Consider the following 27,017-nt stretch of genomic DNA (forward strand, 5'->3'; position numbering starts at 1 on the left):
GGTTATTCTACAATTTAGTCAGTTTGTTGCATACATCTTGATAAGTTTTATCTTATTATTTGTACAACCATTTGTGATACAAATGATGTGTCCATTCCAGATGAAGCTCCATCCCAGAGGTTCCAAGTGTTTAGTTTGGACTTTGACTCCAATCCATATCATGTGAGGGCAGACTACGCACTGGCAGTCAATGTCCAGCCTGTTGAAGTTGTCTATGATGAGGTACAGTGGAACAGTAGTCAGAACTGAAATGACACCAGTCTTAGTTCTGTTTAGATACTGGAAACGTGCAGCTTTTAGTTACTGTTAAGAATATTGGTAAACATGTAGTAATACTATAAACTAAAATTGGGTGGGTTAGGGTGTTTTTACACTTTTAATAATAATAATAATAATTTATTAAGCCAATAAGATACAAATGTGTAAAATCGGGAATCTTTTGCCCTGTGGTAGCGCCATTGAAATATAAAGAATGAAAATTAAAATTACATGTTAGAGTTAAAAATTATTATTGTATTGAATGATCAATGCAAAATAATACAAAAGATAATTTTTTAATTGTGCTATGTTGCTCATAATTTAAGCCAATTTTGTTAAAAATTACATCCATTTTTTGAAACTTTGTCTTCCAAATGATGTCCATTGTGAAAAGCATACTGTTACAACGAGATTCTTGTTTGTCTCTCACAGCATGCCATATCAGAGGTTATCAGCTTCTTTGAGGCTCCAGTGGTCACTATGAATAGGATGAGAGAGGCAGCTGGGGAGTACTTTGAACAGCTAGCAGTTTACAGCAGAGCAGGGCTACAATATGCCATTGAGAGACACAAGGTAAGGCATCCTGTGGAGATGCGACAAGAATTTCTTCCAGTTTTCAGGTGAATAATGTTGAAGCTTTGGGTATTGAAGCGTTTTACCTTGAATATAAGTTTCATATGAGGTTCATAACAAAAACAAAATGTTCAGTGTATGTTGTTGTTTATAGAGCTTGTAATGCAGCATTTACTGTATGAAATCCTCCAGTTGCGTTTACATTTCAGTACATCTAATTTGTATGCATTCTGATTTTTCAGACAGTGCATGTATCTGCAGATATGAGGTCTCCATATGTGGTTATACCAGAGCATGGCACATTGCATAGGTAACTATGTCCTGTTAGCCTCCATATGTGTCTCAGCAAAGTATGTCATACTGCACTTACCAGTTTCTGAATTGCACATCAGCATTCATGCACAAATCCGAGCAAATGGGTTGAGTTTGTATCTGAGAATACTACTTTTTTAATTCAATTTTAATTATAAAGATTTGCTCTTTCTGTCCTTTTTTAATTCAAACTTTGACTCATGTTATGATCTTGATTGTCAAAATATATTCTTTCAGGCCAGGTAATGTTCTGGTGGTAGATCTTGGTACCCTGAAGATAGAGAGTGAACTGCAGCCGGAAGAAGTGAACCTGCAGGTATCTGCATTGAGAAATTGTTCAGAGCAAATTTAAGTTTTTTTAGTTTTGAATTTGATACTATACTTTTAATTTTTTGGATAATAATATGTTTTAAGAATAAGTAATCTCCTGTCAGATTGGTGTTAATGTTGAACTTCAAATAATGCATTGATTGAATAATAAGAATAAATACATATTTTTATCATATCTTTATTTCAGAATGTCAGTAGGACAGAGCTGGAAACCAGATTGTATGACAAGTTCAATATCAATATTGACAAAGTGAAAATCTTGCTGGCAGATTCAGGTAGGAAATTGGGAAATTTTATTTTTCTTTTCTTTTTCTTTCCTGTATTAATTCTTTTTCTTTCCTTTATAATTAATGATATATTTTCTGATTTATGTATGTCTGTGTTAATACATTGAATTTTGAATGAGATAAATGATTTTATTGTTTTGATTAAGTTTAAGATTTTATGTTAGAGTAATATTGTTTTTGTAGGAGATGACTGGCACACAGCACAGTCCAAGGAAGATTCTGATTTCCATATTTTACCAAGTATTGGACTTAACATGTCATTCTTCAACACAGTACAGCCAGATTATCAGGAGTTACCAAGGTAACGAAGACAATAGAGATCCTTATGTCTTTGTATGTGAATGCATTTGATTAAAAAAAATCAAGATATATTTAAACAGAATGTTAATATGTCTTGAAATGATATATGCTGTGAATTAGATTACAGCTCTAAATAAAGTTTTTCTTTCACTTTCCTTGCAAGGGTTTAAGGGATTATAATATTTATAGATATTTTAAAAATAAAAATTCATTTCATTTTTTTCGTTCCCATAGGCAAAAAGTGATAGCAAACCTCCCAGGCGTTACTTTGAATTTGTCTGATAAGAAGATCTCCACACTGTATACATTCATCAAGAATATTCCACTGCCCAATACTTCTGTGAGCCCAATGTTGCTGGATGCTGTGGATGGACTGGAGATAGAGACCTGGGATATGGTGAGATGATTGCAACATTTGGATTTTCTTTGCTAACTTTTTATATTCTGGGATGTTGTACTTGATTTTGGACGTTTTGTTAATGGCAATTTGATTTTTGGAATTGAGGTGACTAAATGGCCTGAAAGCTGCAAAAAGGGCTTGTTACACAGAGACTTAGAAAAGGGAGAAGGGCAGCTGGCTTTTGTCAAATATGTATTGTCATAATAAATCATTAATATGAATTTTAAGTGGGCTCAAGTGTGTTGAACAAACCAAGAAATCATTGAAGTAGAAAGTATTGTAAATAATGTTACTTTCATATATATTTGTATCACATTCACTTCAGGACTTCACAGATGCCATCCTGGAGCCTAGTATCCCTGAACTGATCAGGATGAGCAGCTCAGTGTCCAAGAACTCTGTGGTCAAACCAAAGAAGAAGAAACCTGGGGCTGCAGGTGCCACACCAGTTATCTCTGTAACCAGGAGATCAGCCAGTGGTAAGTATGAAACTAAGTAGGGAAACATAAAGCATTTCTTTCATTCTTAAGGTATTGCCCTTGTTATGCACTGATATTACACTTACATAAATTTATCTGTGTAAACATATAATGTTATGTGACTGGTTGCCTAATCATTTGCATATAAATCTGTACTTATTAGCTTCAAATTCATTATGGGATTATGCCATGGTAAATGCAGCTTTCAGTTTTATATTACCATCAAATCTATTGAAGAGACTGTGCTTTATTCTTCAGATAAGTTCTATGATGCTGAGGATTATTCAGATGATGAAGAGATGGATGAATGGTCAAAGTAGGATCCATATTAGTCATACATATCTTATGTAGAGATAATATCCATGAACCTTTCTCAACTAGACAAAAATATTAGTGAAGAGAATGGTAGTTTTTTCATATTTTCAATTCATTGACAAGATATATTTGCGTTACCAATCAGGGCTGCTTGTGAAAGCAGCAACCTTTTGATAAAATCAATTTAATTGCTGAATTATTTTGCAGCTGCTTAGAACCCGCCTGTGGGTCTACTTCAGCTTTTTAAAACAAAACTGTCTCACCTTTCAGAGCCATAGATGTCCCAGCAGTGGATGACCACAGTTCCCCAACCAACATTATCACTGTCCTGATCAGGTTTGAGATGCGTGAGGTGGTGATCAACATATCCAAGTTTGTGGATGACATAGAGACCCCCTACCTCATGCTGAGGGTTACAGGACTGCAGGCAGATGCTGCAGTCACAGTGTATGGGCTGGCTATCAATGCTAAACTCAGGGGACTGCAACTGGTGGATAAGTTACATACAGGTGAGAAATACCTGGCTGTTGTATCAGCTAGATTACTTTAAGTGTTTAAGATGCTAGTGTTTTGAAGCATCTTAAATATCAGATCGATTTTTTCTGAACTGACTTCTCTAAAACCCCAGACCTATTTACTACCTTGCCTGTTTTGACTATTAATATGTTATATATTGTATTGGTTCAGGTGCCTCTGGAGAGTACATGGAGATCATCAAGTCAGAACTCAATGAAGATCTCATGTCAGTGGTGTACAGACAGGTAAGCTGAGAGAGAGGCACCTTTTTTTGAAAGCCTCTCTTCATCTACAAAACATTTTAATTGCATTTTTATTGATGTTGGTAATTATTTGAAAGATGTGCTTTATTTTTCAGGGTAAATGATCTTACGTACTTGTAAATTTTTAACAGTTGAATTGATTTTCTTTTTATAAAACAAATATTTCACACGGGTTTGTTGCCCTTTTATGTTATAGGAAAATCTTTTAAACTCTCCACTGATCTTCAGGTGTCTCCAGAATGCCCAGAGTTTGATGCCATCTATAGAAGTATACACAGAGGAGTTGTGGTGCACATGACAGTGCTGAATATAGTGTTTGAGCGTGAGGCCTGCTACTACCTGTATAACTTCACTCAAGCCTTGCTGACCAGTCTGGCCAGTGTGGACATGAAGTCCAGTACTTACTCTGCCCTGTCATCTCCTTCAGCTCCAACAGTGACTGATGCCTTTAAGGTAGCAGAGTCAAAAGAGTCTAAAAAAGAAGGTAATATGTACTACTGGTACAGTTCAAATATTCACATTTTATAAAATCGCTTCTCCTCCTGCCTTATATCAACTAATTTCTTATGATATATTTGAAATATTGATGAAAAGTGAAAAAGAGAGACAGGATGTTTATGTGGAAGTTGAAGTCATAAAGGTCTGATTAAATTTAGGGAAACTATGAAAGGCTGGTTTAGATTGTCACCCAGTGAGTTACAATATATTGACAATTGCCTTTGGAAATTCATCTATTATTATAGTGTTATATATTTTATCAGAACCCGCCCTGCCAGCAGGCAGTACCAGTTTGTTCATAGCAGGACTATTTGATGATCTGACCATCAATATGTGCAGCAATGATGGAGAACTGGCTGATTTACACATCAAAGGTAAGCATGGGGTAACGTAGCAGTTATTATTTTTGTGATATTAGCAACAGACTAAGTGTTGTTTTGTACTGTTGACATGGTGAATACATTTATTAAGATTTAGTTAACATGTGATATAGCTTATTTGTTTTGTGTGATGACATATGAATGTTATGGGATATTTCTATATTTGTTTATAGTTTTATTTTTTTCAGGAAACATTTCTATGTAGTGAAAAATCTTTAATTTATAAATTGTAGGTCTGGAAAGTAAAATTGTTTTGAAAAGAAGTCGCACAGTCCTTGGTGGAAAACTGCAAAATTTGACTTTAGATGACAAAACTCTCACCACCATGTACCCTAGGGTGAGTACAATATTGTAAACTGTTGAACACTAAAAGATTGCCATATTGAAGGAAAAAAGGAGATCTATTAAAAATTAATGACATATTTTTGGCATATTGGGGAACATTGTTTTAAACTGGTATTTGGGTAAAAAAATGAGTTAAAAGTACTCTTACTGTTTCAGATACTGACATTTGAGAAAGACGAGGTGTTTGATTTTAAGGTAAGTGTTCAAATTATCAAATGCCAAAAAAGGAGTGAGGATTAAAGGAACTTGCATATCACTGCAACGTACACAAAGCCTTCAAATGGAAGTGTCCATAGACCTGATGGTTATAGCTGTATGTCGATATATGTTGCACTCTCACTAGCATATGGAACAGGCTAACGTATACATTTACGTATTTGTTTTAACTTTCAGGTGACATTATATAATACACAGAGTAAACCATCTGACATAGACATTGGTGTCAAGCTGAAGATAGGGGAGGTGCATGTGGTCTTCCTCTACAAGTTTGTAGTAGAATTGTGGGTAAGTTGGTATCCATTGAGTATCTTCTATTTCCTACTATATTGGCCTTGCATTAAAGGCAATTTAAAGTTTATTTATTGTGTTCCATACATATTTAAAAGTCTGATTTTCATCAAAAGTTCTGTCATAATCTGAAACAGTTTCATTGTTTTGATTATAGTTATTTTATTATAGTTATTTTAAAGCTGTTTAAACATGATCGATCTTTTGTAATTTTTGTATCTGTTTTGATATTTCAATTCTTTTGGCAACATACTTTGAATTCAAACATGCCGAAACTATTTTTCCAGGGCTTTATGGATCCTTTCCTAAACCCAGAGGCTACAGATGCAGCTCTAGAAGCTACCCGGGGTGCCATAGAGACACAGTATCAAGACTTCACTGAGAAAGGGAAGAGAATCTCCCTGAGGTTTGATATCAAGGCCCCCACAGTCTGGGTGCCAGAGAGCTCCAAGTCCCAGCAGCTGTTTGTAGCCAAACTGGGAGATTTGAAATTGTCTAACAGCTACATGGAGACCTCGTTAGATGGTGGGGAGACCCAAGTGTTTGACAGCATATATGTGGATCTAACCTCTGTGCAGATTGATAGGTAAAATATGTGAAATTGTGAAAAGGGAGAACAAAATTTTGTAAGGAGATTTATAAAAGAAATATCCGCAAGCCCATGAAGATTCAGAATCTTAAAGCATGATCTTCCCCAGTATCTCAACACATGTTGCCAGAAAATATCATCTATACAGAGATATTTAGAAGATTTTTTGTTGTGCAGTGAGTTGCTTTAAAACTCATACCCAAAGTCAGCAGCCAAAGTCAGATTATGATATTTGTTTACTGCTTTTTATGAAACTGTCTCATTTTCAGAGGCTGGCTGAAACCAGACAGCACAGTGGAACTCCAGCATCTTGTAGTTGAACCTATCAGTATGACAGTGTACTATAAGAAGGCTGTTGTGCCTATCAAAGTGGACACCATCAATGAGTTCAGTGGGAAGATGGGAGTGATCAAGGTACACAACTTTATGGTGGGATAATTCACCACAGAAATACAATCCAAATGAAAATTTGTAAAGATAAAATGATAGACAAATGTAAGACATGAACATGTAGCAGAGATTCAAAGTCATTGAAATTTTTCCTGTGGGAACATTGGGTTATAAGATAAATGTTGAGCTCCAGTGTGATTTACTTAAATCGTTGCATGTACTCACATTTGGACATATGCACCCTTTTCTTTTCTATGATTTTTGCCACTGTAGAAAAAATGGAAGACTTTGTAAGATAGGAGAAAGTTTCCTAATTTCCTCTTGAACTTGATGTTACTATCAACCACAAATCTTTTCAAGGTCAATGTCAGCCAGCAAGACATGAAGCTAGCAATAGGCATCTTGTACAAAAACATAGGCGAGAAAAAAGTCACCCGTAGTGATGTGGTGGAACCCAAGCCCACATCCCCAGAGCTGGACGTCATTAGTGGGGACACTGTGATGGAGGACGAGGGGCCTGATGTCACAGGGAACAGTGACACTGTGAAGAAAGAGATCAGTGCCAATGTGGTTTTTGAGGGAACGGTGCTGACACTGCTTAATGAGGATGATGAAATGAGTGTAAGTTTTCTTGATAATGAGTTATGTATGTGAATATTACCACATAATGTTTCACTCTGGTTTTTAATAGGTTGGTTTGAGATCTAAGTTGATGTTGTCTGTCTGAGTAAACACTTAAAACATTGCATACCGTAGATTGCTTATCCTTATTTAATAGTAAAATACATTGAGTTGGTATCATAATATACAAGTGATTTTCATCAGATTGTGTCAAAAATGTTTTGTTTGTTTTAGCATGGCTTACCAACAGGAGGGAATGACTGTAATTCCCTGTCCAGATTTGAGGTAGGCAAGTTGAATGGTACAGTGGCCATCTACTCTGACAAAGCCATTGATGTCCAAGTGACACTGCAGGAAGTCTCACTTGATGACACAAGAAAGGAGAGTAACCTAGCTGTGAAAAGGTAGGGTGTTTTTTATGTACAGACACATCATATCTGTACTTATAGCCATCACCTACATTTGTTGTCGCTGCTGTCATTGTCGCTGATGTCACTGTGCACTTTCAGAGATAACACGATAAGTGGAACAAAAAGAAAACTGCACATACATGAAGTATAGATTTCAGTAGTGCATAAAATATATTTGTGTTATTAACTTATGGTGTGTGAAGTAGTTGTCTGCATAAATTGTTTTTATTTGTAGGATGTTTTTACCTCTGTGGAAAGTCAAGAAGACTGTAGAGAATGCCAAAGACAGCACAGTACCCATGGTAGATTTTATATACAAGCAAGATTCCGAGGGCAATCAGCATGGTAAGTGCATTATTATAAGTGCAACCGATAAATATAAACAATGCATTGTTGAGGGTGGGGAAAAATGAGATTGCATCTTTCTTTTTCAGTTGAAATGACGGTTGAGAGAATCCGCCTTAACGTCAGCATGCCCTACTACCTGACTGTGATCAACTTCATCATTGCCGCAATGAAAGTCCAGGAGCCTCAGACAAGGCGGGACTCCAGTCTGGCCAGTAATGACAGATATAAGCGCAGTATGTCTATATCTGTACCACAGCCACAGGTGTCAGAGACCCAGAGGAAGTCCAAGTTAACAGTCAGGGGGAGGGTGAAAGAGCCGGAGGTGGTGCTCTTTGCCAGTCCTCAAGATGCCTGCAGCAAAGTGCTGTTCTTAAAGGTATATATATGTATTTTCTGTGGCCTTTAGTTATAAAATTTTTATTTGAAACTGCTTGATTTAAAGAGTACTGTTCTCTAATTATGTACTTAATTGTCACTCTAATTGCCCTGTTGAGATGCTCTACATCCTTTGTTTCAGACTGACATATCCCTGAATTATGATGCAGATGTTGACCACAATGAAATGTCTGCTGCTGCTTCAAATATACAGATTGTGTGCTGTGTGTATGGACAGAAAAAAGGGGCCAAGTACAGGGTGAGATTTTTAAATTTTTATTTCTGCACACCTTATTTGTGTATTACATTAAGCTTTACAAGTGCTTCACAATAATGTTCTTTCCAAGATTGTTTTGTTAAAAATGATATCATGTTGACCTTTTAGAAAACCATAAGATATCATCAGAACATAAAGATTTAAAAAGAGAACTACATGAATTTATATTAAATTTATAGGTACTTCACCCCTGCAACATGGAGTTTTTGAGGAAGGTTGGGGAAGACGGTGCAGTTGACATGTCTGCCATAATGACCACAGTGGACCTGCATCTGTGTGCCAGCACTGTGCACATACTACTGGATGTCATTGATATGATAAACAAGGAGAAAAAGGTATGAATTTAAAATGTTTTATATTTATTAGATCTTAAATATATTTTTCCCTTTTTTGCACAAGTATTGGAAGTGTCAACTTAATGCTAAAATACTTTGTTAAACAAAATTTATTTTATGAAAAACACAATTCCAGTGCTAAAATGCTAGGGAAAATATTACTCAAAAGGGAACCTATGAATTATAGAGTGAGATAATTAAAAATTTTTTTTGTGGTTTATAGGATGGAGAAAACACTGAAGATACCTCCCTCATAGCATCACAGGGAGACATCTGGAGGGTGAAGAGTATTACACAAGATAAGTGGCTACAGGATGAAGGTATGAGTTCAATACTACTTGGTAAAACAATGTCAAATCTCACTTGTGTCTCCTTGTATAATAATTTCTTCTCTTTGGGGCACTACCTTCCCTGGTTAAATATTCAATTTTCAACAATAGGTTTTAAAAAGTGCAGTGTCTCCTTTTTTATGAGTTGTAAGTCATTGACTTTATTGATTCTGTATTGTGCATCACAACAGTAAGTTGTTCTACTCTCCAGAGGTGCAAGGCACGGTATCTTTTCCCATCCCCTCTAAAGCCCCTCCAGTAGAGAGCCTAAAGATTGACATTAAGGACGTGAGAGTGATGTTTGAGGCAGAGAATCTGGACACACATGTCCCCATGCTGTGTCTGAGAACTAAACTGGAGGCTGAGGTCTTTGACTGGTCTAAGCAGGTTAGTCAAAGGGTAGTGAGTTGATGGTTCTGTTTTAAATAAGCACTGGTAGAGTTATGGTGTGATTGAGACAAGAAAAACTATGTGGGACCAAAATTTTGCTTGAAAATCTAATATTGCCCATTTGTGCATAGACAGAGAATAATAAGTAGCCAAGGTGTACATTTTCCAGCAAGGCAGATAACAGTATAAATGGCATCACAAAATAGTAATTGCTCAGACTGATCTTGTACTAGTACTGCACTAAGTAAATTCAAACACAACGTTCCATTCACATTACAATAAAAAGATTTTAAAAATGTTCTTACATCACTGTAGCTGCGACTGTCAGCAGAGTGTCACCTAGACATGGCTTACTACAGTGACAAGTTGGACACTTGGGAACCTCTCATTGAACCTGTCATGGAGCAAGAGAATGTCTACAGGCCTTGGGAAGTCCTCATCAAGGTATATCTCCACTCTCTGTATAGTTTACTTTTATGTCAACCTGTGTATATCTGTGTCTCTGTCTAAATGATGTAAATGTATTTGTATTCTTAGTTTATTTTTTTCCAAAAATAGTGTACGATTAGGTAATATTTTATTATGTAGAGCATGGTTTATTTCAGTTTTGTAACACTTGGGTGTGGCTGTGAAGTATTGCACTATGAACAATTTTAAGGAACTGTTACAATGTCATACATGTATACGATACACTGGATAGCCTAATTAGGACATTTTGGCGTGCTTCACGATAATGTCAAAAAACAGTGGATCATGGATCCAAGCTGTAAATTGAGTTTGCCATGCTTCCTGAGATGAAGTCATTATAGCATATAAGCTGTTTTTGCTGAGCTAATTGCATTTAGTTTGAATTGCTGTTAAAAAACTGATTATTTTATCAGCTTGTAGCAGCCAGAGGTCATCCAATAGCTTGTGATGTTGAGGATGAGCTAGAACGATCTTTTATAAATCAGGTACTGGGAGGAGAAACATGTACTAGTAGGCAAGGTTACCGCCAGCTAGGTGCAGATTGAGTTATATGTGGCTTCCTTCTCTAGTTAACCAAAAAGGTGGCAAAATGCAGTGGGATTACCCTGATGGCTGTTGCCCTATAATCCTGCAAGGCATAAGTACATGTAATCCCTGTTTAAATTTGCTAACACTGAAAAAAAAATAGAGAAGAGAAAGAACTGGATATGTCTGCAGCTTTGATCTAACACCAAATGTTCCGACCAGCCTGCTTTGGGGTCAAATATAATTTCCAAGTAACATTCAACCCCTGGATTCATTTACTGGTGCATTTGTTTATATTTATTTTCTTTAAATTTATGAAATTGCATTTTTTTATTTTAAGTACAGCTAGTTGTTGTTTTATACTCCTATATTATAGAGTAGTCATTTTATTTTTAGACATTTATGTCATATGTAGTGCACCATGAATTTGATGTGTTTCAGCCAGCACATATGCATGTCCTACTACCATAGTTTTACTCTGCTAGTCTGGTGTGTGGTTATGTGTGAACATGTTTGATCATATTCATGTCTGTATATAACTGAGCATGACACAACACTAATTTCAGATAAACTACTGGAGGATAATGTGCATGCTACAGTGTCATTAAGGACAAAATTTTCCACGCGTTCATTTTTAGTGGATTTGTAATTATAAATGTGATTATCTGAAATCAATATGGCCTATTATACAAATATTGAAGAGAGTTAGTGCTTTTTAATGGGATTTTAGGCTCAAGTAGTGAGTGATGGGCTCATAAGAAATTTGCCAATAATATCAATTGTCACCAAAAATTTAGTGCCATAGATTTAAAAAAAAATTAAAAATTTATTGGCTAAGATGCACTTAACAATGGTACATTGATTCTTAATTATTATTATTATTTAGATACATAATTGCTGCTTAACCTATATGCTAACCACAGAATCAGCCACCTTTCCTGAGATTGGAAGCTTATTACCCTCACAGGATTACCTGCACCTCTTGCTTAATGCTGAGCACATGTACAGTAATAATAATTAATCATAAACCAAAAACCATCAAATAAATGCGTTTTTAATAACACTCAGTTCTTTCCTCTTTCTTCCACAGCTGATTAGGGCCAAGTCACACCCTATTTCATGTAACTATGATGAGAACTCGGCCAACTGGGGGGAGTCTGTGGATGGAGAGATGAGCCACTTGGTATGCAGAAGTAAGCCTGTGTCAGACAGCTCAGAATCCGAGGAGAATGACACAGAGACAGACATGAGGGTGATACGGCCACGAGTGCCCAGTAGAAGGTCAAGGACAGATAGTGAGAAGGCACAACCAGGTATTGATAACTTTTTCAGTAAACTATTTTTTGTAAAAATCAGCTGTGTATATGAAACACTATGTACATTATAAAACAATTGGCATTTTACTGTAAAAATGCACTATCAAGTTAAACTTATTTTTATCCAAACTGACTACTTTTGGCTGAATGTGCTCGCTACCTCCAAAGATGGATTTCTGTGTGACTGTGCCAGGCAGGATAAGTAAAAGGAATCTGTTTCTTGTAGCTAGAGCCTTTATTGAAACCAACTGCTAACATTGTATACTGATGAGCATGGTCTGGGCAAGGAGCTCTAACAATATTGTTAGAACTCCTTGGTTGGGGTTTGAGGTTATTGAGGTGAAGGTTGGCTTAGCACATCATAGGTGTGGGGTGCTAGATGTAGTGTCAGCAGTATAAGATGCCTGGCTTTTTAAATAGCAAAAAAAAGTCATTGTTAAATATTTTCATTAAACTGCTCTAGGTCAGCTTTTAACTCTTAGTTACCTTTGCTCTCTCTGGTGTTTCTAATGCATCAGAAAAACCACCAACCCAAGAAAAGGCCACAAAAGAGAGAGTGAATGGCAGCACAGATACTTCTGAGTCTGACAGCTTCCTGCACACCATAGCAGCTAAGCTGGGTGGTATCTTTACCAGCAGTGATAGTGATGCTGATGTCAGTGACATTGAGGAAGAAGAGGAAGATGATGTGTTTGGACCAACCTACCACAATCCTGTTTTCATCACCTCCAAAGGCCCTATCTCTTTTAACTCTGGTATTTAGGACTCAGCAGTGTTGTTTGGATGTTAGTTTAGCTATGCTAGTTTTGTTGTTGTTGATGCATCATCTTCACTGCCTTTTGTTTTCAGATGCCTCAAGAATTATCACATTTTTATAGTTCTGTTTTCTTCTACTGTCACTATTGAGACTGCATGATAGTTTTTCATGTGATTATTCTTATTATGTGTTCTCTGTTATTTTATTATGCACGTCTTTGTTATTTTATTATGCTTAAAAAGTGACTCTTACAAATGCAAATTTTATCTGTTATATTTTTATTGTCATTTAGTTACTGTACAGTATTTTTTATTATCATTTATAATTCGCTCATGCTACTACTTGTGAAGTAAGTCACCTTTTCAGAAAATAATTGTAATATATTTTGCATGCTAGTTTGTTAGTTCAAATTGTGTACACTGATCAAATTTTGAAGTTCATTCAGATAAAATTACTAAATGATAAAGATAAGAACATCGCTAAATATTGATACCAATAGAAATTCCTACTTCATAAATTAAAATGGATTGAACAACTAGAAATTTTTAAAGTCATAAAAGTTTGCCAGTCAGCTCTGAAACTTGTATATTTCACTTGTTAAAATATCACCCAGTTTTGTTTCATAATTTAGTGTTTAGTTTTTTGGTTGCAGTTCAAATTTGCAACTATTTTTACCAATTAATAACTTGATGAAGGAATGAAAATTTGAAAAAAAATGTTGTAGGAACTCATATATATCACTAAGTGTCCATTGTGTAAGAGAGATGACAAATACTTTTCAGTCTTGCAGTTCTTGGTAATATGTTGAGTAACCTGTGGAATTCATATTTACACATGGAATATTTGTAATAAATTTTTATATCATCTAAATACTGCCTTTTTCAGAGAATACCACATTTGATGAGGTAGATTATGCAGGAGGTGGAGAGGAGGAAGAAGAGAACTTGTGTACATACATGGTCGTCAACTCAAAAGATAAACTTCTGCTCAATCTAACACCAGTTGCTATGAATGTAATCAAGGATGTTGCTGGGGTAATGACGGCTGGTTTTTATACATTACAGTATTGAGCTCTGTTGATGCTGGGCAATGTTTCTCACTAGTGATATAGTACGTAATTATTCTTTGAAGGTTAGATCTAAACTTTAATATAAATTCAAATACAATTTAAACAATAATTAGAATATAAATTAGAAGTTTTAAGTGTTATTTCTAGAAACCCATGCCCATAGCTAGGTTCAGGCTGATAAAAGACTCCATCTAAAATTATTCCAGATTAAATTTACTAACGTGACTTTGGATAGGTACATGTATCTCCAGTCTCTAACAAGAAGAGTTTTGCAGTCTGTTTTTTTTTTGTTCTTTGGCTACTGCAACAGTACTTTTCAAAACATTTTCTAGGCATTTATGAAGGAAGAACAAACCTTGTTGAGATCAGCCGAGAAGAAACCAAGTTTTGAAGTGTACAACCATCTGGGTCTGCCAGTGGAAGTGACTGTCAGTGAGAAAATCAAGGTACGGGAACAGTTTTGATTAAGTTTATAATTAGAGCTGAAATTTTTATCTTCTGCTACTAGTAAGACTAGTTAGATTGAAATACTGGTACTGATCAAAAGAACATAATTTGAAAGCAGTTTTAGTTGATGTTTTGTTTATATACTTATGGAAAGGATTTCAATGTTGTAAGGATTATTTTATTAAATATTGTTTAGTAAAATTTCATTTTGAGCATAACCACTTAACTGGGAAAATAAACAGTAGCTATGATATATTATTAATTCTAGATTCGCAGCAGTGCAGCTCATGGGTGCTCTGTGAAGACAACAAAAGAAGCAGTAGATGTTGATGAAAGTGAATGGATAGAGGAACATGAAATGTATGTACTGGCATGTAACAGCCATTTAATTTAATTAAAGCCTTTAAATGTACTTAATTAAGTTGCATATTAAACAATTTCACTTTTTCACGTTTGGGCACTTCGTACCTCTCCCTAAAGGCAATTAATTCCCTCAATGTAGTTTCTTCAGCAAGTGACATATACACTGTACTTTTCATTTTAAGAAGGGACATTGGGCTAGCTACATGTAGGTGCACTGTTGTGTAAGTTTCAATATCGTCCACTTACATGTATCTTCAAAATATGAAAAAATCATTTTTGTCTTAGGGACAATGAGGATGATGAAGACTTTGATGATGTTGATGGTCTTAGTTTCCTGGCTAATGCTCTAGCTAAGACAGCCAACATGGCGGCTGCTGGTGTAACTAGTCGAGGACTGCCACTTATTCCTCAGGGAAGTGAGGAGGATGAGCCTATTTATCTGGAACTGAGCCAGGATGAGCTTCATGTCAAGGTGACTGCCCACAGATTGTTGTACAGTCTTTCATTAACTTCTAAACAGATGCTCATTCAGGTTAATTTCATTTTTCCAAGAAATTCGAATTAATTCTAATAATTACATTAGGGTATTTGTTGTTTTGGTTTAAAAAAATTGAGATTTACAAATGTGCCATTTCATTTTTTCCAGCTGGAGGGGTTTGATAATTTGTATAATCTATCTCACAGAAGAGACACCTTGAAACTGCTGAAACTTAAGCCTGCCAAGGTATGTTTATTCACTGAAATTATATATATACATGTATAAAGTATTTTAATGTATGTGAAAATACACATACTGAAAGTTCCTGTTGCTGTTTTTTTATGAGAATGCATATTTTTGACAAAGCAACTTGAATATAATTGTATTTCTATTAGGTGTACATGGAATTACCAGTTCTTCTTGCTTTCTAGTGCAACACTGTGTACTGTGCAGTCTACAATGTGAATGTCAACTATGGAAGAAAAGAGGTTATATTACAATCTCCTCTCAAGGTAGGAACACCTCATTTTGACAATTTGTCAGTGTCAAAATTCCAATTTTTCATTATATACTAACTATTTTGAAGTAAGTTGCAAGTAATTTTTTATGGACTTATTAAAAAGAATAAATCACTGATTAAAATGTGTTTAATGACAATCGTGTGAAATAGCATTAGGGAAATGTCATGTTCATCTGTTTCCTGTTAATCCCTCTCCCCAGCTGTGGAACCACATGTCAGTGGCAGTAGACATCTTGTGCAAGACGGAGGATCTGAAGACACACAGCGTGACTGGAGTGACACCTAGTGACCAAGAGTATACCAAGCTAGCTGAGGTAGCTCCTGATGCAGAATACTTTGTGCCATTGTATGTTGCATACCACTGTAAACTGGCTGTACAGCCTACAGCCTCAAAGTAAGTATGGGTATCACATGATAAGTATGGGTATCACATGATAAATTGTGTGTGTTATGATATTTATTTATTTATTTATTTAACCAGAAAAGATCAGTTTTCACAAGTTTTCTTACCCTTTGTTGCCGTAAGAAGTATTACAAGTTGTTCATAAAATGTAAGGATGTAATTGAGAATTAAGTTTTTTTTAAAGCAGGGCAGTGTTGTTTTCAGGTGCTCCAGTTTTTAGATTAATTTCTAGATCCACAAATGGTATATCGATCATCAAATATCTAATTATTTTGAAGCTTCCAAAGATCCTACAGTGAGCTGTGGTGGAAAGACTTCACTTCAAATGAGAAAATTGGCACCAAATACCTGTCTTGTTTAGCTAAAGAAGGGAATGAAGAGGCTTTTTATATTAAGGTATTAATCATCAAATCTAGAAAATTATATAGATTATAACATTTTGTAACATTTATTACATCTTGTTTATATGAATGTAGATGTAAATGTGTCATATTAGAACAGTACGTGTCATTTTACAAAAATTTGATTTGACATATAAGACTGTATTTAGCAGTGTGCTGTACTGGATGGAGTAATCATCATGGGGTTTCAGAAGAGGTGTCACCCTGCTGATTTTGTCATTGTAATTGATCTCAGGTCTATCAATTGTCTGGCTTGGTTTTCAGATCACCTGCAAGCCCTGTGGTCCTGAGATTCAAGATGAAGCTTTGGTGAACTCTGTGCCTCTGTACACTTTCCATCTTGACTCTCCTCTGGTGATCCACAACTACCTGCCATATCAGATGACTTACTCTGTGGGAGAGGTGGGTGAATGCTGCTGGACAGAGGAGTTCAGCATAAATACTAAATTGTATAGTAGATAAATACTGTATATACTATGTAGCACACGTACATGACTTAACATGAACATGTATAATACATTTTGGTGTGTTTGTATTTTGCTAACAGTCATTTAAAGTAGACTGGAATTTAAAAAAAAAATCTTGTGGCCTATTTCATATACCCTGTGTTTTGTTTCAGAGTGAGCAGTTGACCAGTGTGGCCCCAGGGGAGACTCAACCTGTGAACACTGTAGATATGCAGGTGACTCACAAGCTCAAGATACAGGTAAGGCATGGAGAGTATCAGATTCTGTGTAACATTTTTGTGCATTAATTAATGTTCAAATATCATAATATTATTGATAAACACATTAGCTATGTCTTTAAAAAAATTACTAGGTATGTATTGCTTGTTTATATTTATAATGCTGGGTTTCCATTCCTAATTAAACATATTATTACTCATTTAATTTCAGCTCCCAGACTATCAGGGTGTAGAGTGGAATGGCAGCTTGAACATATCCAAAGACACTTTCAGCCAATCCAAGACTAGCTTGTTAGTTCCCATGGAGACAGATGTGAAAACAGTAGATGCAGAACCCAAGCAGCTTGCTCTCAATGTCTTCACCAACAAAATCAACAACATTGATCTGATTGTGCATTCTCCTTACTGGATTATCAACAAGACAGGGTTGCCAGTGCAGTTCAGGGTATATACTTTTATATCTCCTTTGTGGCCAGTAATACAATATATGTTGTTTGACAATTGGTCAGTTAAGACTGATTTTAATTATGCCAGCACCAAATGGACTTGAACAGTTTTAAAATCTAACTTTCAAGGAAATCAATATATCCAAATGATTGGTAATAGTATTTAACTACTCAGTATATGCTGTGATCAAGATATGTGCACTACTTTATTTCATTAGTAATACATAGTATCTTACCAGATCGTTAGTATTAAAAAAAACAATATGTGTGTTTGTAATATTTTATATTTTATTAATTTTGGCACTTAATTCATGCATTGTGTAATAGTTTTCATAAATAAGATGTTGAGTCTTAAGAAAAATATCTTACAGGGTTCTGGGTCAGATGCAGTGTTTGAGAATGATGTTAGTGCAGATCCCATCCTTTTCTTGTACAAGAAATACAAGAGACAGAAGGTGAGATCCTTATATAAATTGCATAGAACTTTTCCTAATTTTACTAATTGTATGGGATCAGCAGAATATTACGTGGACATTGACATTTTTTTGGCTAATTGATTGTGTTAGTATTTATATGTTACTGTTATAACAGAGTTGTTTGCTGTGTTGCAGGTCCGGATGCGAATTTACAATTCCAAGTGGTCATCCTCATTTAGTCTGGATACAGTTGGCAGCTGTGGAGTAGTCATTTGTAATGACCCAGAAACAAAGAGAAAATATCAGGTATGAAAACCTACAAACGACCCCTGATGGTTATACTTATTTTAAAGGTGTTTGCGAGTCCTTATGTGTGTACACGTGCACCCACCCAGCCACACACACGCACGCACTATAAGAAATATCACCATGAATTATTGTTAACTGATTTTCACTGTATGTCTTCTGTTGTAGTTTATGCTCCAGATTAGCATGTCACAGTTAAAGTTGACCAAGATTGTGACCTTGACCCCATACTTCATGGTGGTGAACAGCACCCAGATGGCGCTGAAGTACAGGGAACAAACCAGCGGAGAAGATGAGTGGATAGAGGCTGCAGCAGGAGACGTGAGTATTGTTGAAAGATTTGAAGACTATGTTGTAACATAGTCAACAGTTACCCGTAATGATAATTTTAGAAATTGATGACTACTTATACATCTTTTATGAGAATACTTTGATGAATTTTGATAGAATTTGATACTTTGATAGAATTCTTAGAGATGCCAGAAAAATAAAATTAACAGTTATCATGTATTTGTCTTCTTTTTTAAGTGCCATGCCTTCTGGCCCAAAACAGACAGTATGAAGCTGACAGTGAAGTACCTTGACAGCAACGTGTCTTCCTTCTACTTCAGTATCAAGCAGACATGCACAACTGTACTCAGGATGAGCAAAGGGGTAAAGGGAGAGGCTTGGTTCTTTCTTAAATGGAAATATCATATTTCAGATAGGACAAGTAGACAGTTGTAAAATGAAAAGAAAAACATTCGATATCATATTAAATTGTCAGTGACGTACCAGATGCATTACGTATCTTGTAGCAGTTAAGTTCTGTGAGATGTAAGTAGTTGCCTGAATGCTTGTTTTTCTTCCAGACTGCCCTAACAGTGGGGGTATCTGGTGGCACAGAGACCCCCAAAACAGTAACATTCCAGGATTACAGACCAGGAGATGCACCAGTCAGAATAGAAAACCTCTGTGAGGATGTCTTCCTCAAGATTCACCAAAAGTAAACCATCTCTCTGTCAATCTGTGGTTGTGTTTTGTGTTGTGTATTTATATTGTATAATCCCTTTCTTTTTTTATTGTAATTAGTAATACAATCACTTTACTGTACTTATGATTGAAATTAATAAAGTACATATACAGTAGTATCCTCACTGCCAGTATGTCAATATGTTGAATGGTTGTCATATGCTACTGTTAAACTATAATATGGTGATGTCATGTATTAATAAACATTGTCTTTGTGTATTAAATACAGTAAGAATGTATTTTTAGGGACCAGAGCCAGGTTCTACTGTTGTCTGCCAACCAGTCCATGCTTTACACTTGGGACGACCCCACAGCTCCCAGAATTCTTCAGTGGAATCTGTATAATAGGAAGAGGAGTGGATATGAGGCCATAATTACCACAGTATGTAACAGACTCAGATCTTACAATATTCACAACAAAGTAAATTTTGTGAAAATTTTTTTCTCAAATTTATTTGACTTCAAAGGTTCAATTAAATAATGACATAGCAATTATGATTAAAGATACTTTTCATGCCTTGTAGAAATACACTTGTTAGTTTTCATTTCAACATTTGGTGTTGATGGTATTACCAGGATGGTTATGGAGAGGTCAAACTTGATGTCCAGACAGTAAGGAACAGCAGTGAGGGACACAATGGGGCTTCTGGAGATGCAGTGGACAGCAGCAGCCCAGAAGGTACAAATAGCTACACCAGGTGTTGTCTGCTGTAGGAAAACAAACTGAATGTTTTGCTATGGAGAAAAATGAGATAGTGGAATTTTGAAAGATTGTTTAAAAAAATAACTAAATGCTGATTTGAAATCAAATAAATATTTCATGTACATGTATAAGAGCAAAAAGATTAATGTATATTCAGTCATATAGAAACATTCTGTATTTAGTTTTAACTAACATTAGTATCTATTAAAAGATGTCTAAAGACTCATCAAATTTGCTGTCTTGCAGATGATACCGAGCTGGATGATGTTGATTTCCCCCTTATTCATAGAACACGCACAGACAAAGTGGCCATGTTCTGGGTGTCCTACCTGGATGGCCTACAGAGGGTGCTGCTCTTCACTCAGGATGAGAGGATTGCCAAGAAAGCTAGGAAGGTGAGTTATTCATGGAAAACATAAATTTAGTTTCTTTCCTGAAATGTTAGCATCTATTCCAGCATCCTGATAAATTATGCTTTTTTTGTTACTTAAACTTCAGTTTCTTTTTTCTTTTTGGTTGTTGATCCTTTTGTCTAGTTTTCAACAGTTCACATATAATTTTCCATTTTATATGTTGTATTAGAGCACTTTCACAGTTTTACTTCTTAAATAAACCAGGTTCACAAAATTCTGCGTCCGATTCAGGAGGTAAAAAAAAATATATGCTGTGCTTCGTGCCTTCCCTAATGTCCACCTGTTAAATATGTACATACAGTGCAGTGTATTAAAAGTTACTGTCAGAGTTTACCAATATAATTTGCCTCAAAGTCCACAACAATTCCACAGCATGCCAACCCTTTCAACTTATTTGTATGTGAAATTTACGTCTATTATCTTTTTTAAACCAAGAGATGCTTACCAGTCAAAAGTTTGTACTTTGTATTTTGCATTTGCCTCAATTTTGAGAGTTCCAGTGTGTTTGAATGGCCTGGCAACAAACCAGTTTTTATTGCCCTACCAACTAGAATGATGTAAGAAGTTTTTTTTAGAATTTGCCTTCCTGCCTTGAAACCAAGATAAGCAATTTGCATTAGTGAAAATGTTTGAGCTTTTTGTGTTTCAAAGCCTTTGCTAGTGTGGATTTGTGAAAACAACAATTTTAATGTTCTATAAGTTGTAGTCACATTATATCTGTCATTTTATTGACTGTTACATGTTTAATTTAGGATTTTCATATCTGAATTACTCAGTATGAGTTTTGAAGTGTGAGGATTCTCAACAAAATGAATAAAAAATGGATTTTTTTTATTTTTTACAGGCTAATGAGGCAGAGCAGGCATCATTAGCTTTCTTCTTGTCCTTAGATGGTGTAGGATTGTCCCTGATAAATAAGTAAGTTTTTTAAAACCTATTTTTCATTTCATCAGTTATCTTAAGGTTTTCTTTTAAAAGACAGAATTGGCTTTTTCTCAAATATATTTGTTCATCATGTTAAAGTTAATCATACACATAATATAAAAACGCGATTATTTTCTTGTTTTTACAGGCAGTATATGGAGGTTGCCTTTGTCAGTCTGTCGTCTGCTCCAACTATTTGGGAGGTGGAGGTGAATGGGAAGTGGAAGGCTCTTAATGTGGAGCTAGCCACATGGTTAGAGGACAAATATTTCAGTGGAGAAAATACTGTCAGTCTAGAAGACTTTGTGGAGGTACAGCAGGATTATTGCAATATTTAATAGATGATATTTACAGATGAAAATGAGCTGTTTTTATCATTTTATATCAAGCAGAGAATACTCAATATTAAGCAGTAGGTGGAACTGTCTTTTTGCAATCTTTTTACTTTATGATCTGTGAGGTCAAGACAGATCATGAACTCATTTCCACTACATCTCAGGTCAAGCAAATGGTGTTGTACATTGCTGTTATTTGATCATTAGGCTGACATTGGAGAGGAGATGAGTATGAAGAAGCCATATGTTGGCGCCCTGAGAAGGACTTGGAGACCAGCACTGTGGTTCATATACAGACAGTCCCAGCACCACATGCATATACATGCCAAGATACACAGGGTGCAGGTAATACACTTCCACCTGTGTGTGTGTGTGTGTGTGTGTGTGTGTGTGTGTATGTGTGTGTGTGTGTGTGTGTGTGTGTGTGTGTGTGTGTGTGTGTGTGTGTGCGTGTATGTGTGTGTGTGTGTGTGAAACAGGTTTAGAGACCTAAGATTAAAAAATAAATAAGGTAGCAGTTTAGAAATATGAATTACTCTTAGTTTCAAAAACGCTTAATTTAAATAAATTTAAAGAAGCAATTTAGAAATTTGAAATACTCTCAGTAATTTCATTTTATGAATTATAAAAATCATAAGTTGGGTATTAACATTGCTAATTTAATGTTTCATCTTGCTTTGTAAGTAACTCAAGTTTTATTCCTTTTAATCTCCCAGATTGACAACCAGCTCCCTGAAGCTTACTTCCCTTCTGTGTTCTACCCGTCTCCTCTGCCACAGCATGTGTTGAAGAGAACTGGACCCAAGCCGTTCATTGAGCTGTCTGTGATGAGGAGGACTGTGCCAGAAAATGGGGTGGACAGTATCAAGTGAGTAGGGAGAAGATTTTTGATAGCATGTCATGATACATGTATATGGTATTTTATGATGTGTTTGAGTTGGGCTATGGTGAAAGGGTCAGCTTAAACAGTCAGTTGTTGTGCTAGCTGAATGGTCTTTAGCAGTAGTCTTCAGTTTCGCTCATATTTGTGTCTTTTGTCCATGCTGTGAGCAAATTTTAGTTAAATTGATTGGTTTATATAGAACTAGCAGTAAATATGTTTACTTTTAATTTGTGTACATATTCCAAAGAATATTTGAACCCTATGATAACTAGCGTAAAACTCTGACGTTTTCTGTAGGAAACTGAAGGTGCTAATGCAGGAGTTCAATATCAAATTAGACAAGGGGTTCTTAGTGTCTGTCTATGATGTCATGGCAAATGTGTGGGAGAAGAAAATGGAGGTAAGCAAAATACAATATTGAAATAAATTTTAAGGTAGCAAAAAAGTATAAAGAAGATGTAAAGGCAAGATATTGTAGATGTATGTGAAGGTAGCAATTTTAGATGATATTAACATTAATGCACAAGGATAAATTCAACTGTATAATATTTAGGTTTAAAAACAACTTTCTTCATTGTTTAATTTCAGAGTGTTCAACTACAAGAAGATTTAGATGTTGTAAAGGCTTCTCTCAAAGATACAGTTAAAAGTCAAGTATCCAGTTCTCCAAACCGCATTGTATTTGAATACTTACACCTGTCTCCTTTGAAGGTAAATTGCTAGTTTTAAAAGAGTTAATTAAAAGACTGGCTAATTAATATTTTGATAAAAATAGTGAATTCATTAAATGAGATATACCTTTGTAGAACACTAAATGAAAACTTTCTGATGGGGTTTATGTAGATGTTCTAGTTGAAAGAGTGGATTTAATGATATTCACAGTCAATGTTACTATGTCAACCTTTGATATATTGCACTTGCTCTGCCTTCCACAATATAAAAGTGTACTGAAGTTAGTGTGTTGCTTTCAATCATTATCATTTTAAACTTTTAGATGAGAATAAGTTTCTCTCTGGCTGGGAAGGCTTACAAGACACCAAGTGAAGAAGAGAGGGGTGTTCTGCAAGAAGTGTCGTCTGACATAGTTGGCTTCTTCTTCCAATCCGTTGGTGTCACTTTGACAGAAATCCGAGAAGTAGAAATCAAGTAAATGAATTTATAATTACAACAGCTTAGAAATGTATATTGAAGATAGGATTTGTCATATTTTCCAGGGCAAGCAATTGTTAAGAGTATTCTGTAGTTGTACATGTAGTAATTTACAGATTAATTTAATTAGTCTTATTATACAGAGGTATAATTTTAATTAAAATGACAACAGATTATAACATAAATGTTACTTAAATTCATACAAAATTGAAGCTACAAAGATAGAATAAATCCTTTAAACTAATAGACCTCTTTTTTATTAACAATCAAGTAAAACTTGAAACCTCATTGCAGAATGGCATATTTTACACTGAATGGTGCTACTCTTACATGGAACCAGCTTGGTGCTGAGATATCCTCTCACTATAAATCTCAGGCCATTCAGCAAGCGTATGTGTTCATACTGGGGCTGGATGTACTGGGGAACCCCTATGGTCTGATCAAGGACTTCACGGAAGGACTGGGAGATTTCTTTTATGAGCCTTTTTTGGTAGGTGCTGCTTAGTGACATTCTATTTTCTGCTAATGTATCTTTAAAGATGATGTGGTGATTAAGTTGTTCTTGAGAGGCATGTTCAGTAATCCTGCCAAATCCTGTCTTGTATCAAAAAGTTAAAATGGTGTCAACTTACTACTTGTTTAAGTATGTAGTTTGATGTTCTAGGTATCATGATCTTAAGTTTTTAACTTTTAGTTAGATATAACCAGTCTTTGCCTAGTTAAAAAGAATGAATGCTTATCATAGTATTGCAGGTTGAAATTGTTTGACATATGAGATTCCCACTGCATAAATACCTGTTGTATGTTGCAGGGCTCCATAGAAGGACCTGAGGAGTTTACACAGGGCCTGGTCAGAGGAATAGAGAGTTTAATGGGACACACTGTGGGTAAGAACCTCTCTTTAAAATCCACAGGGCCCTTTGGGACTCAAATAAGTAATCCAGTTGTTTATCAGATTAATGTTGGAAGGCAAAATTTGTGACATAATTCCAACATCTGTGTTCACAACTGAATCCTCACAGGGTCCAAACCCAATGATGATAGCAAGTAGTCTAGATGAAAACTTAAAAGATGAAAATATAATTTCTAGTAAATTTAAAATAATTGCATTGTTTGTAGATAAAAATAAGTAGATGCTAAGATGGAAAACATAAATGAAATACAAAATACTTATACTTCCCAATGTATGTATTAGGTGGTGCAGCTGGTTCAGTAGCCTTGGTGACAGGTTCTCTGGGCAGAGCTCTGGCTTTCCTCAGTTTTGATGAAGATTATAAGAAGGTGAGTGCTATGTAGATGTTACTCACTTGTACATGTGTAAAAACTTAAATATATTTCTAAATCATTTTTTTTTTTTGAATATCAAATTAAGTTAACAATAAGACAAATCTAAACGTGGATCTAAACTAAGATAAATTTAAAGCATAATTGAATTTTTTGTCAGAAACGTCGACAAAGAATGCAGCAGCACCCCAAGAGTTTACCAGCCAGCCTGGTGCTTGCTGGGAAGTCTTTTGTGATGGGTGTGGCTTTGGGACTGTCAGGCGTGGTGGTCAGTCCAGCACAAGGTAAGGTATCTGAATATCTGTCCGTTTGATTGGAAGTTGGTTATAAATGATATGTGTGGTTTAGTTATAAGGCAGGCAAAATGCAATTCAAAAAAGCTTAGACCAGTATGTCCATATCAGGTTAATTTTTCATTAAATGGGTTCCATTTTGTTTTCCCCCTGCTCTTTAATTTAAAAAAATATGACTAAGTTTAGCCAGATGCTTCTATATGTGTTAAAAGGGAATAATTACATGTGTATCATGAGAATGTGGAATTTATGCATGGGAAATTAATTGTTCATCAATAGTAATGACATTGGTAAATTTTGATGTACCTGTAGGTGTCAGTGAAGATGGAGTCGAGGGATTCTTCAAAGGCATTGGCAAAGGTCTGCTGGGTCTACTGACCAAACCTGCTGGGGGCGTGGTGGACATGGTCAGTGTCAGCTTTGATGGAATCAGGAGGTCAGTGAAAGGAGTGTATACATATTGTCATATTATTATAAGCCCAGTCCAAGAATTTTATAAAAAGGACAGCATTACATTGACTGACCCTGTTGTTTAAATTTGCTTACATGTAAATATGAAATATTGAAAATGAGCAATCAAAGTGAACATTTTAAGATTGACATATGCTAACAAGTAAACATCGTTATTTTTCAAATTGCTCCTTGTAGAGCTGCTGAGATGGGGGAAGATGTTGTTGTCAGGATCAGGTTACCAAGATACATCAACCCAGTGTTGGTAAGTGTTAGAGTTATCATTACTTACTGCCAGAAATCATGGCAAATATGTTTTTATGATAAGTCATTAAAATTATCCTTTATCAATATCACAATCCCCACATTTTTAGCCTACCCAGGAAAACATTTAATTTTCATTGTCAGTGATAACTCAAATGAAATTGCAAATTTTTTCCCTAAGACTTCACATCTTAAAAAGGGATATTAATTTTGTACAGGGCTTGAAGCCATATTCACCCTACCTGGCCCTGGGACTGAAGCTGCTGCAGAGTCTGGCTAAGGGCAAATACACCGAGTCTGATGTCTACATGGCACACGCAGCCCTGTCTGCACAGCAGAATGCTGATGTAGCAGTGATTACAAACAGGTGAGTCACACAATTTTAGTACATTGGCAATAAAAGACCAGGGAATACTCAATAGAATGAGTGAAAAACAAAAACAGTGGGGCCCTTCTGAAACACTAGCTTTCCTAGGATCCAAACCAGGATTCACAATTTGAATCAAAGCTCATAAATTGGTGCAGCTGCTGGAAATTCTGTGTTTATATACTTCTCATGTGACTGCATATATCAAATTAATAATAGATGTTTTTATTGTTTACAATGTCAGTTAATCGGATTTTAAAAGGGTAAAAAACTTTATCAAGTGTACGTTTGGTCATGTACATGGGAGTTAGTTAAAGCTCTAGCTTTGTGGTAAAAATATTCCAGTGCTAACAGACATGTCAATATATGCATTGTATTTCAGGCGTGTACTGCTGCTGGGCAAGTGTAAGTTCTGGGGAGACTGGGACATAGAGTGGGACGTCCTACTCAAGGATATTACGGGACCACTGGTCATCACAAATGGCCAGCTTATCATTAATGTCATAAAGGTAAT

At 35.6% G+C, this 27,017-nt stretch overlaps 1 protein-coding gene across 2 annotated transcripts in view; it reads left to right on the forward strand.

Moving 5' to 3' along the window:
• The window catches only part of LOC106152088 (intermembrane lipid transfer protein VPS13A-like), a 44,928-nt gene that overhangs the window by 16,069 nt on the left and 1,842 nt on the right, over nucleotides 1-27,017 (forward strand). For both annotated transcript variants that reach the window (XM_087002525.1, XM_087002524.1), the window contains 64 exons: nucleotides 101-222; nucleotides 691-831; nucleotides 1,074-1,141; nucleotides 1,381-1,459; nucleotides 1,661-1,748; nucleotides 1,944-2,061; nucleotides 2,295-2,457; nucleotides 2,786-2,939; nucleotides 3,198-3,255; nucleotides 3,525-3,763; nucleotides 3,942-4,015; nucleotides 4,262-4,517; nucleotides 4,795-4,905; nucleotides 5,145-5,248; nucleotides 5,413-5,451; nucleotides 5,650-5,760; nucleotides 6,051-6,349; nucleotides 6,622-6,766; nucleotides 7,103-7,363; nucleotides 7,598-7,767; nucleotides 8,009-8,118; nucleotides 8,208-8,497; nucleotides 8,639-8,755; nucleotides 8,953-9,108; nucleotides 9,332-9,428; nucleotides 9,649-9,824; nucleotides 10,143-10,271; nucleotides 10,709-10,780; nucleotides 11,911-12,133; nucleotides 12,655-12,891; nucleotides 13,779-13,927; nucleotides 14,295-14,408; nucleotides 14,678-14,769; nucleotides 15,058-15,244; nucleotides 15,419-15,496; nucleotides 15,682-15,762; nucleotides 15,971-16,164; nucleotides 16,452-16,569; nucleotides 16,839-16,976; nucleotides 17,194-17,280; nucleotides 17,471-17,704; nucleotides 18,077-18,160; nucleotides 18,317-18,427; nucleotides 18,596-18,748; nucleotides 18,956-19,081; nucleotides 19,279-19,412; nucleotides 19,685-19,820; nucleotides 20,015-20,117; nucleotides 20,388-20,536; nucleotides 21,399-21,472; nucleotides 21,627-21,789; nucleotides 22,021-22,158; nucleotides 22,530-22,681; nucleotides 22,994-23,096; nucleotides 23,285-23,407; nucleotides 23,691-23,842; nucleotides 24,140-24,335; nucleotides 24,657-24,732; nucleotides 25,041-25,126; nucleotides 25,290-25,413; nucleotides 25,735-25,858; nucleotides 26,071-26,137; nucleotides 26,355-26,503; nucleotides 26,886-27,012. In XM_087002525.1, coding sequence (XP_086858651.1) covers nucleotides 101-222; nucleotides 691-831; nucleotides 1,074-1,141; nucleotides 1,381-1,459; nucleotides 1,661-1,748; nucleotides 1,944-2,061; nucleotides 2,295-2,457; nucleotides 2,786-2,939; nucleotides 3,198-3,255; nucleotides 3,525-3,763; nucleotides 3,942-4,015; nucleotides 4,262-4,517; nucleotides 4,795-4,905; nucleotides 5,145-5,248; nucleotides 5,413-5,451; nucleotides 5,650-5,760; nucleotides 6,051-6,349; nucleotides 6,622-6,766; nucleotides 7,103-7,363; nucleotides 7,598-7,767; nucleotides 8,009-8,118; nucleotides 8,208-8,497; nucleotides 8,639-8,755; nucleotides 8,953-9,108; nucleotides 9,332-9,428; nucleotides 9,649-9,824; nucleotides 10,143-10,271; nucleotides 10,709-10,780; nucleotides 11,911-12,133; nucleotides 12,655-12,891; nucleotides 13,779-13,927; nucleotides 14,295-14,408; nucleotides 14,678-14,769; nucleotides 15,058-15,244; nucleotides 15,419-15,496; nucleotides 15,682-15,762; nucleotides 15,971-16,164; nucleotides 16,452-16,569; nucleotides 16,839-16,976; nucleotides 17,194-17,280; nucleotides 17,471-17,704; nucleotides 18,077-18,160; nucleotides 18,317-18,427; nucleotides 18,596-18,748; nucleotides 18,956-19,081; nucleotides 19,279-19,412; nucleotides 19,685-19,820; nucleotides 20,015-20,117; nucleotides 20,388-20,536; nucleotides 21,399-21,472; nucleotides 21,627-21,789; nucleotides 22,021-22,158; nucleotides 22,530-22,681; nucleotides 22,994-23,096; nucleotides 23,285-23,407; nucleotides 23,691-23,842; nucleotides 24,140-24,335; nucleotides 24,657-24,732; nucleotides 25,041-25,126; nucleotides 25,290-25,413; nucleotides 25,735-25,858; nucleotides 26,071-26,137; nucleotides 26,355-26,503; nucleotides 26,886-27,012 — 8,729 coding nt within the window. The remainder of the gene's footprint in view (nucleotides 1-100; nucleotides 223-690; nucleotides 832-1,073; nucleotides 1,142-1,380; nucleotides 1,460-1,660; nucleotides 1,749-1,943; nucleotides 2,062-2,294; nucleotides 2,458-2,785; nucleotides 2,940-3,197; nucleotides 3,256-3,524; nucleotides 3,764-3,941; nucleotides 4,016-4,261; nucleotides 4,518-4,794; nucleotides 4,906-5,144; nucleotides 5,249-5,412; nucleotides 5,452-5,649; nucleotides 5,761-6,050; nucleotides 6,350-6,621; nucleotides 6,767-7,102; nucleotides 7,364-7,597; nucleotides 7,768-8,008; nucleotides 8,119-8,207; nucleotides 8,498-8,638; nucleotides 8,756-8,952; nucleotides 9,109-9,331; nucleotides 9,429-9,648; nucleotides 9,825-10,142; nucleotides 10,272-10,708; nucleotides 10,781-11,910; nucleotides 12,134-12,654; nucleotides 12,892-13,778; nucleotides 13,928-14,294; nucleotides 14,409-14,677; nucleotides 14,770-15,057; nucleotides 15,245-15,418; nucleotides 15,497-15,681; nucleotides 15,763-15,970; nucleotides 16,165-16,451; nucleotides 16,570-16,838; nucleotides 16,977-17,193; nucleotides 17,281-17,470; nucleotides 17,705-18,076; nucleotides 18,161-18,316; nucleotides 18,428-18,595; nucleotides 18,749-18,955; nucleotides 19,082-19,278; nucleotides 19,413-19,684; nucleotides 19,821-20,014; nucleotides 20,118-20,387; nucleotides 20,537-21,398; nucleotides 21,473-21,626; nucleotides 21,790-22,020; nucleotides 22,159-22,529; nucleotides 22,682-22,993; nucleotides 23,097-23,284; nucleotides 23,408-23,690; nucleotides 23,843-24,139; nucleotides 24,336-24,656; nucleotides 24,733-25,040; nucleotides 25,127-25,289; nucleotides 25,414-25,734; nucleotides 25,859-26,070; nucleotides 26,138-26,354; nucleotides 26,504-26,885; nucleotides 27,013-27,017) is intronic.

This window comes from Lingula anatina, chromosome 1 (assembly GCF_051362555.1).
Source record: "Lingula anatina isolate TDL-2025a chromosome 1, LinAna3.0, whole genome shotgun sequence".
NCBI lineage: Eukaryota > Metazoa > Brachiopoda > Lingulata > Lingulida > Lingulidae > Lingula > Lingula anatina.